The 10,368-nt window shown below is 29.7% G+C and overlaps 2 protein-coding genes across 3 annotated transcripts in view; one reads left to right on the top strand and one right to left on the bottom strand.

Annotated features, from left to right (window-relative positions):
• LOC105137313 (ubiquitin-conjugating enzyme E2 22-like) overlaps positions 1-2,161 on the bottom strand; it is a 4,569-nt gene extending 2,408 nt beyond the window's left edge. Inside the window, exons 1-2 of one of the 2 annotated variants that reach the window (XM_011043016.1) lie at positions 1,926-2,161; positions 39-159 (exon numbers count right to left, since the gene is read on the bottom strand). In XM_011043016.1, the coding sequence (XP_011041318.1) occupies positions 39-47 (9 nt within the window). In that variant the 5' untranslated portion in view covers positions 48-159; positions 1,926-2,161. Of the gene's footprint in view, positions 1-38; positions 160-1,479; positions 1,577-1,925 lie in introns of those variants that run through there. The other variant, XM_011043017.1, reaches the window with a different exon arrangement.
• A 4,642-nt stretch (positions 2,162-6,803) lies between these two features.
• Positions 6,804-9,389, top strand: SIP2;1 (small and basic intrinsic protein 2;1). The gene is made up of 3 exons (XM_011043015.1): positions 6,804-7,313; positions 8,692-8,952; positions 9,061-9,389. Exons 1-3 carry the CDS (start codon positions 7,026-7,028, stop codon positions 9,226-9,228), a joined length of 717 nt encoding a protein of 238 aa, XP_011041317.1. The 5' UTR covers positions 6,804-7,025; the 3' UTR covers positions 9,229-9,389.
• Positions 9,390-10,368: the final 979 nt, after the last annotated feature.

Genomic DNA, 10,368 nt, shown 5'->3' on the forward strand with positions numbered 1-10,368 from the left:
GGTGGGGGGTGGGGTAGCATTAGTAAAGATAGATTTACCATGGCCATTTAAAAGGGATGCTTGCAAGGATGCTTGTGGCTTTTGCTTGTATGAAATCAAAATTTCAAAGACGACAATCTTATCCAAATTTGCTGCTGAAAGTAACGAATCGGATATGACCTGTAAATAAAATCATCACAGGTAATTTTCAGAAAACAAAATCAAATGCAGTTCAGTCCTCGCATTTATTTCCATGGAAGAAGAATCAAAGACCAAGGGTGTGCATAGCTCACACACAAAAATAAAACCTGTAGCAATGACATTTAGCACTTCAATAGGCAGCTCCTAAACTCATATCCATAGCCTAGTTAATTCCAAAAAACTGAACATGTGATCCTTAGATGCAAACCAAGGCACCATTCAAGAACTTTTTGCTTGCAAAAAAAAGAGTACTCCTTCAGACAATTGAAAGTACCACAGTAACTACTTACAGGCCCAACAAAACACCAACTACCTACATGGTCTAAACTTTGAAAGTTCATATCATGTAAGAAACAATAGAAAACTAAGAAAAGAAAAAATACTTAAATGAAAATATAACTCAAATATAACTCATATCCCAGTTGTGGACCTACATGTCAAAGAATTAGGTTTCAGAGCAGCTACACTTCCGTGAAAATGCGAGAAACAAGTTGTAAACATGTGTGTCTAAAAATCTTCTAAGTCATGGAAACCTGCAGACCCTTTTGAACGCCCTGAATTTATAATATCTTGCATTGTTTAAAGTCTCAGGGTTCCTATTGTGGCAAAAAACTAAGCCAATAAAAGGCGTGCCAGTTTAAAATATGAAACTCGTATTCCCACTTGCAGGCCTATACATCAAAGAATTAGGATTCAGAGCTCCTACAATTCAACAACTTCCAGTAACCCACTTACATGGAGCCCTGTTTGGAAGCCCATGATTTATCACCACCTTTTCAGTTTTCAAAGCAGTGCAAAAAGAACCCAGATAACCAATAATTGCACTCTTAGCCTAATTAAGAGACACAAAGAAATCCAAAAGGAAAAGAAGGTTTCAACCATAGCTCCTCGATTCCTATTTGAATCTACAAAAGCCAGCGGTTCAAATAACTGGCTGCAATAAATTACAAACCCATAAAACTCTATCCTACATAAGCTAATCCTAATCATCTATAATCTGTACATGCATGAACTGTGCTTTCAAATCAATCATTCCCCCATAATCTAACGGTTGCAAAAAAGTGCTTTTCCCACACCTTGATCTTCTTATGAACTTCGAAAACAATAGCCAAGTTTAAAGATTTGCATCAAACAATAAAGCAGCTACATCAATTATGAGTTGAAGTGTTGAATCCATTCAGGGAAAGGAAAAACGCTAAACAAGAAAAAACTCAGAATAACTGAAGCAAAATAAACCCATCTGATGAAAACCCTAAACCCTAAAAAAAACAACCATCCACAGCCCAATCAAGAACTTACCCCCTTGGCCAAATCAAACAAAATGCATAAAAACTGAAACCTTTAGCTTAAAAAGTCAAGCATTGGATATAACCCAAAGAAAACAGCCTTATAAATGCAAAATAAAACAAAACAACAAAAACCCATGTCAGAAAATCAACTAAACAGAACCCAAAACCCTCATTGCACTCCAAAGAATCTCTCACATTACAAGAAAGCAATCAAGTTTATGAAAAGAAAAATTAGCAAAGAAGTAAAGAATCAAGTTACCAACCAAACAAAGAACAAAACTTTAAATTTCACGCAATTGCGCGCGTCTAGCATATTTTTTTATACAACTGTCTGATCAACAAGAATTATCTAAAACTAATCATATTCACTTTAGAAACCAACGAGTCAATCAAGCTTCAAGAAGAAAAGGAATCGAATAAAGTTCAAAAAACAGCAAACCCAGATGGGTAATTTACCTTATCTTCCCCTTCTCCTTCTCCTTCTTCTTCAAGAGAGAAAGAGAGGCTGGAGTACTTTATGTTTAAGTACAGTGGGAGAAAGATCTCTCCTTGGAACCAATGATTGATTGGTGAAAAGAAATACAAAAATAAAAACAATTTGTTTTGAAAATTTAATTATTTGTAATAACGTGTCGCTAGACAAGATACAGAGCATATAATGATATATAGACGTTAGATGGAGATTCAATCCCACGCTCTGGTTTCCGTGTGTGGTTCTCTTTTTGAGGAGAAATTCTGGCAGAGCCCGCGCGTGTTTTAAATGTCTTAATCTGCGAGTGGAGATAGGTAAAATCTAACATTACTAATAGATTCGTAATTTTAATTTTATTTATATTTTCTTGAAAAATGGAATCACGTATCTAGCCTCCCACAAAACAAATAATTATTATCGTGACTCTAATAATCAATTTCTTCCTCCATAATTACTTGAGTAAATTAATGAAAATATTAGCTTATGGGTTTGATGGAATTTAAATGAGTTGAAAAAATATATTATGTTTCGATGAATATTTTTTTTTAGATTTATTTATTTATTCAACAATTAACCTGATGAAAAAACATAAAAAGCAATGGTTTTTATAATTATTGATGGTTTAAAAAATAATATTTATTTTCTTTAATTATTTAGAGTTTTCGTTGATTGTTAAAGTTGTGTAAAGTCTGAATTTGAATATTTTTAATATATGAAATTTAATATTACAAAAATAAATATTTTTTGGTAGCGAGAAAGAATATATCACCATGCTTTGTTTGATTCAAACCCTTTTTCAAGCTTTTGAAATTGGAATGTGTTAATGGTAAGTTTTTTATTTTTATTTTTATTTATTAACTATAGTTTTAAAACAATGCTTAAAAAAAAAAACATGTTTCAAACAGGAATGGCAGAACAAGTAGTTTGAAAGGAAAAGCATGGGCAATTCAGTCACATGACGTGTAAAAGCCGAAATTAAAGAGGACCTTTTTTGAAATTCGAGGTTAGGTAACTTGTCGAGTGCGGGTCCCACATTTGAATCATAATAATAATAATAATAATGATGATTTATTTATTTATTTTAATTTGAATTATTTTCAGCCTCAGCTGCCGAGGCTTTACGAGGCTGGTACGAGTATGTGACCGTTAGACTGTCATCGTCCCAGACTAGCCGTTAGCAGCAGCGCCAGCTTCATCGACAGTGTGCTCTTCTCTCTTCTGGAATGTCCTCCAAAATCAATTATTTAAATTTAAAAAATTTATCTATTTTAGGTGAAAGGACATGCATTCTCGAGACTGAATGGTGTTTGGGAAGGGGTAGGTAAGTAAATTAGGATTGAATTATTTAATATTTGTTAGTAGCTTCTTTTTTTTATTTTTTGAAAATATATTTACCTTGAAAAAATATTCAATTAGTTTTTTAATATTTTTTATGATTTTGATTTGTTAACGTGAAAAATAAATAAATATCTAAAATAAAATTATATTTAATGTATTTTTAAAATAATGTTTTTTAAGATAAATATCTCACACTACAGTACTAAATATAATTTATTATATCTTTAAATTATTATTTATTTGATATGATGTTAAATTTAATCATTTTAACGAGTAAGCTTTGATTGGGTCATTTATATGCTATAAAACAATACCAATTCAAAATAATTTGATTTTTTGACAAATAAAAAAATAATATTAAACAATATATTATCTAGTATTGTCATTTTAAAATTGATGATATTTATTTCCCTATTCGAATTGTTAGATAGAGAATACTGAATGATGCCACTATTTTTTAAAATTGTTTTAACCTATAAGAAGAATTAAATTATTTTTAAATGATATTATATTTATTTGGAAAAGTAATTGTAGTTATTTTTTAAAGTATTTTTTATATCAAAATAATATTTTTTTTAATTTTATTTTTAAAATCAGCACATTAAAATAATTTAAAATTAAAAAATTATTTTTAAATAAATAATAAAGTTTTTAGAATGCAACTTATACCGTGTTTCCAAATAGTCTCATACTAATAATTAAAGTTTAATTATTAAAATTAATTATTAAATTCAACGACCAGCCTTAATTTTCTTAATAGATAATAGTTTTAATGATATAATATTTCAATAACATGATAAATTAATTAAGTTGATAATCAAAACCTCATTTTGCCATAAACCCAATGTGTAAAAATCCAAAATGGTTGTGTTAATCTCATGTGGATGTATTGTATAACACAGTCACCATCCAAAAAATGTTTAAGAATTTAACAGAAATTTATTTTTCAAATAAAAATCCTATTTTTATCTAAAAAACAATAATTTAATTGGAAAAGAGCTCAAGAAATTAATATATATTAAAAAGTTATCATGACTAATCTTTTTGGTAGATTAACAGCATCAATTTCGCCATTTCATTTTGGTTTATTTTGGTTTGGGATTTTATAATACACTTTTTTTAAAACCCAAATTATTAATTTATTTTTTAAAAATAAGTAAGCAATCAAAAGCCATTTTAGATATAAAAAACATATTTAACTTTTTATTTAATTTTTACATAGTGGTTTTCTAGCAAATATTCAAAAGCTTTACCTTAGTCTCCACTCATTTTTTTTATTTTTTTTAATTCTGATGCTCTGGATGAAGGGAATTATCGTCAATCATCATCAAGGCTAAGTTTGCTTGGAAGGCACATTAATTATTCAACCATTCCACTAAATTTGGTCGAGTATCTAAATGATATTTAAGTCTCCTCCTTTTAAATAAATATGGATGATTTATCTTTAATTGGATCAAATAAATAGTTTAATCTCAATATACAAACTTTGGTTTTAATTAAATAATAACATGACCGTATAAGCTATGGTATTTATCATGGATCGAAAGGGTTGATTTATTCCATCCAGTTTAATTATTTTTAAAAAATAATTAAAATAATATTATTTTAATAAAAGTTGTTTGTAAAAAAAATTAATAAGTTAATGGTTGGATTTTGAACTAGATTAACCTCTAATTAATAAATCAAACTATATTTTTTAATATTCTAAATTATTCTAAATCTTAAATTAATCAACTTATCTGCTAATCTAGATTTTTAAACTATATACATGAAACTCAAATTACTAATCAATTATTATTTCATTCAATTAAAATCCCCATAAGAATCAAGCTTTCAATTCTGGGTTTTTCAAGTCAGTTTAACAGCTATGATTTAGGCAATTGGAGCTGATTTCATTCTTTTTTATTGGAAAGTAATTTTATTTCTCTATATAGGTAATTGAAAATGCAATTAATTGGAAGAGGTGCTCTTGCAACCTCCGAACCTAACCACGAAATGGGACTAAGGGCCCTTCAATTTCGTACAAAAACGCCACCACAACTCCATTACTGTCACCTCATGCATTTATCTCCTTGCTTCAAGATCCAGGAAGCGACACAGAGAATATATAAATGGCAACAACACAGAAAGTAAAACTAGAGGATAAATGTGGTGTAAATCATGTTTTATAATATATTTAACTTTTTTATATATATTTTAAAATTGATATGTGAATTTTAAAAATAATTTTTAAAAAATAATAAAAATATTATTTTGATACATTTCAAAATACTTTAAAAATAACTGCAATCATGTTCGAGAACAAGTTTATATTTTTTAATATATTTTTCATTAAAAATATTAAATTAATGATTTTATATGTTTTGTAATGATTTTTAACATGTTAATATTAAAAATATAAAAATATGTATTTTTAATTAAAAAATATTATTGTTCGGATTCGCTTCTCCCGCATCAGCTAGCGCCATCCTTCTGGTTTTGGCAAGAAATTAGACTGGGAGTGATTCGTTTATAGCAGCAGCTGTCCTATCAAACAATGCAGCATTCTCCTTTCCATATAGGATTTGCAACTGACTGTTCAATTTTTATTTTATTTTTTAATTTGAGAGGATAATAAGTCATAATATCTTAAAACTTAAGGGATTAAATTAAAGTTTTATATGCCTTTTGAATAGTGAAACTTAAAAACAACTTTTTTTTTTAATTTGGTCCTTGTTTGCTCAAATAACAATAACCTAAAATTCCATTTCATAAATTTGATCTTTAATTTAATACCAAAAAGATTATATAAAATACGGGCCACACTAGATCATGCAAATCAAAACATATCATGTCACACATGACCATGCCAACAAAAATTTCTATGATGGAATCGAACAAAAAAAAAAAGTTTAGCAACCAAAGTGTAAAGTAAAACAGAGTTAACTGACTGAAATGCAAAAAATAAAATAAAATGTAGAACTGTGGTGTGGAGACTGAAAGATGAGGGGTGGACCACCTATCCAAGCACCAATCGCTTGGTTTGATTTCAAAACATTTTGTTAGTATGGTTTTTTATTTTTGAAAAACAAAATGATAAACAAGTTTTTTTACTTTATTTATGAAGTTTTAATTTATAAAAACATTAGCTTAATTTTTATTTGCCTAATTTAAAAACTATTTCTTGACAGTCAAAGAAAGATATATGAAGAAATCAGAAAATAGATTTTATTGGTTTATTAAATATGATTGTGGTTATTTTTTAAATTATTTTTCTTGTCAAATTACATCTTAATGATATTTTTTTTATTTTTTAAAAATTATTTTTGATATTACTACATAAAAATGATTTAAAAATACTAAAAATATATTAATTTAAAATTAATAAAAAAATTAAATTTTTTTGAAATAATCCAAAACATGAACTCATTTGTCATTTGATTATCTTCGAATTAGTCAAATTAAACACATGATCCATTGAATTAAAAACCCTAAAAAATCAATGGGCTTATTATCTCATCCCCCCCGAAAAATCAACGGGCCTTGTCATTGTCTTGATTAATAATATGATATTGATATATGACAAAGAAAGGCAACAAAGATTAACCACTAGGAAGGAGCATGGTCAACCACAATTAACGCCCAAGAAATTGCCTGAGCAATTTCCATAGCCATGCATGCATAAACAATTATCCCAGATAAAAAAAACCTGATGAACCCACCTCCAAAAACAAAAACCCACCTCAAAGTCTCAATCTTTTTCCAAAATGGTTTCCAAGACTCGTTTAATTCTGTCAGATTTTGTAGTTTCTTTTATGTGGGTATGGTCAGGTTCTTTGATAAAGATTTTTGTGTTCAGGGTTTTGGGAATGGGGCATGATTCAAGAGGTGAATTTTTGAAGAATTCTTTGTCAATTATGAACATGTTTCTTTTTGCGTTCTTGGGTAAGGTTACTAAAGGAGGGACTTATAATCCTCTTACTATTTTGTCTTCTGCTATTTCTGGGGATTTCAGTCAGTTTCTCTTCACCATTGGGGCTAGGATCCCTGCTCAGGTTAGATTCTCTCTCTCTGTAAGGTGTTACTTACTTTTGTTTCATCTAGATGTGAATTGGGTTTGTTTCGTTTGCTTGAAATGCGAGGAAAATGGGTTGTATTGTAGTTTGTTTATTTTGTTGTGTTCTTGTTTGTATTTGGTTTCAAATAATGGGTTCAGCTTAAACAATCACTGCAATATTTTTTGGCCGTGATTTATTTTAAAAAGAAAGGTCAATATGCTATTGGGAAGAAAATGGTGCCAACCAACATGAACTCAAATTGGGGTTTTGTTAAGCATGTTTGTATTTTGATTAACTTATGAGCAGAATTTGTGATGGCTGCTTCGCATTGCTTTTCTTGACTTTTTCAATAAAAGGATATGATATTTACTCACCTGTTGAATATATGGTAACAACATTGACAAAGTATGGATCTTGATATTTTATTTGCACATGAGATTGTTGGGTTGGGCAATTCATTAAAGCTGTTATCCTGTTCCTTGAATGGGTTGGTGTATTATTTGAATGAGATAGCTGAAATTGTGTTTGGATGCTAGAGGGATCTTGATTTTGGTGACATATGACCAGTGAAATGTTTACCCCTTCGCTGCATTTTGTCTCGGTATTTCTAAATTCTAATATTATAACTATTATCGTTATCATCTCAAATTGGTCTGATCTGGGTGCTGATTTTCAATTTTATAGAAAGCATGATGTTTGTGGCTCTTGAATGATTGGTGAAAGCACGGGATTTGGGTGTGATCAATCACCAAAGATGCATTTCTTTGGCTCCTAGCAACTTACCATCCGTTTGGAAAAGAAATGAATTGATGCCTTTTGAAGATTCTGCATTTAGTTAATTCACGTGAGCATTAAGCAAACCACTCTTACCTTGCCATTGTGCCCTGTTTAAGGCGACGGTGCATGCATTTTTGGAGAACAGTGTTTGCTTAACCAAACGTGGAGATGTTGTGGCTTAGAAGACAAATACTGACTGGACAAGAAAAACCCGATATCAGTTACCACTGGTCTGAGCATTTAGCAACAGTGCTCTACAGAATAACTTGATTGTTTTACTGGAAATTTTTTGCTTGTTATTTTTTAAGTTTTTTTGGTGTTGCGGTTGAACCGCCGTTTCACTATTTTTTGAAATTTTTGTGTTTTTTGATCGTTTTGATGTGATGATGTTAAAAATAAATTTAAAAAAATAAAAAAAACATTATTTTCATGCATTTCCAAGTGAAAAGCACTCAGAAATGCAACCTCTGCCATACTTTCAAACAAGCACTAATCTATCATTTATTTATCTGGTTTTGTTAATCAAATTTCTGATTTGAAGGTCTTGAAGACATCTTATTTGGAATATAATGTCTTTTGATTGGAATTCTTTCTCTAGGTAATTGGATCTATCGCTGGGGTTAGGCTCTTTATTGATACTTTTCCTGAGATAGGACTTGGACCACGTTTGACTGTTGACATCCATAAAGGAGCTCTCACAGAAGGATTGCTGACATTTGCCATTGTTACTATCTCTCTTGGGCTTGCAAGAAAGATCCCTGGAAGTTTCTTCATGAAGACTTGGATCTCAAGTGTCTCGAAGTTATCTCTTCACATACTTGGCTCTGATCTAACGGGTGGTTGTATGAACCCAGCCTCTGTAAGTCATGTTCTCATCTTCTAGTTACAACATAATGCATGTATCTTAAGTTTGTTTAACTTCAAGAAGGTTAGATAGAGATGACCTGAACCTTTTTAAACTCTGTAGGTGATGGGATGGGCTTATGCCCGTGGAGATCATATAACCAAGGAGCATATACTCGTATATTGGCTTGCCCCAATAGAGGGAACTCTGCTGGCAGTATGGACATTTAAGTTGCTATTTCGTCCACAAAAACAAGATGAGAAAGAAAAGTTGAAGGGCAAAACAGAATGAAGAAACGCCCCTGAACTTTTCAGCTAAAATTGTGTTGTTGATCTCACCTGCAAGCCCCGAAGGTGGGGAATGCATGTAAATTCGAAGAAAGTCTCGCTGAAGGAATTCAGTGTAACTTCATTTCATTATATGTGAAATATCTGCTGCTTTTGTCTGTGAAATATCTGCTCCATTGCTGTCTTCTCTCTAAATTGCTAGTCACAACATTCAGGTTTATTCACCGTGAACTATTTTGAACCTTTAATTTCAAAAGTTGATAAATGGCATCAACACTGTTCAGTAGTAATTTTTTTCCTTCTTTCTGCGACTTTAGACATTAACTCACTGCAGCTTGAGATATGGCAAATAAAATGGATGTTCTAGACAAATACGGATAATAATTATCAAATAAATTTAATGATTGTTATTGAAAACAGGTCCTTAGGTTAGCCTGGAGACCCATGAGCAAGTTTTTAAATTAAACAAGAAGAGAGTTTTTAAATTATACAAGAGTTAAATAGGTGTGATTTAATCCTTTCGAACAAAACATAGTTTTTTTTTTTAAATATTATTTTAATTTAAAAAAATTAAAATTATATTGTTTTGGATTGTTTTGGATTAACACAATAAAAATGGATTCCAACATATCAGTTGTAATCGCTTCCAACATATCACTTGTAATCGGTCATTCCAAGAGTATATTTGATACTGGAATAGTTATTATTTGAATAAAAATTATTTTATAAAAATTATTTTTAATTAAAATTAGTTTGATATTTATATATTTTTTATTAAAAATATAGTTGAATTTAAAGATAAATAAAAAATAATTTAATATTTAATACTAGTTTTTTAAATAAAATACAATTAAAAATAAAAAAATATTTTTTATTTATTTTATTAAATCAGACCCAACTAAATATATTTTTAATTTTACATCGAACCTGATCCGGTTGACATGTGATCGGTAAAGACATACTTCATTATTCATGTGACGAATAAAGCATGACTACACTGTTTAATGATTTCTTCGTGTAAAAAGCAGTAAAATACAGCTTTCGATAAACATGTGGTATAACCTTAATAAATAGTGGATCCTACCAAAAAAGATTTGTATTTTACAATTGAACCAAACAAAAAAAATTATGGCTAAAATTAAAA

Source organism: Populus euphratica, unplaced genomic scaffold (assembly GCF_000495115.2).
Source record: "Populus euphratica unplaced genomic scaffold, PopEup_1.0 scaffold66.1, whole genome shotgun sequence".
NCBI lineage: Eukaryota > Viridiplantae > Streptophyta > Magnoliopsida > Malpighiales > Salicaceae > Populus > Populus euphratica.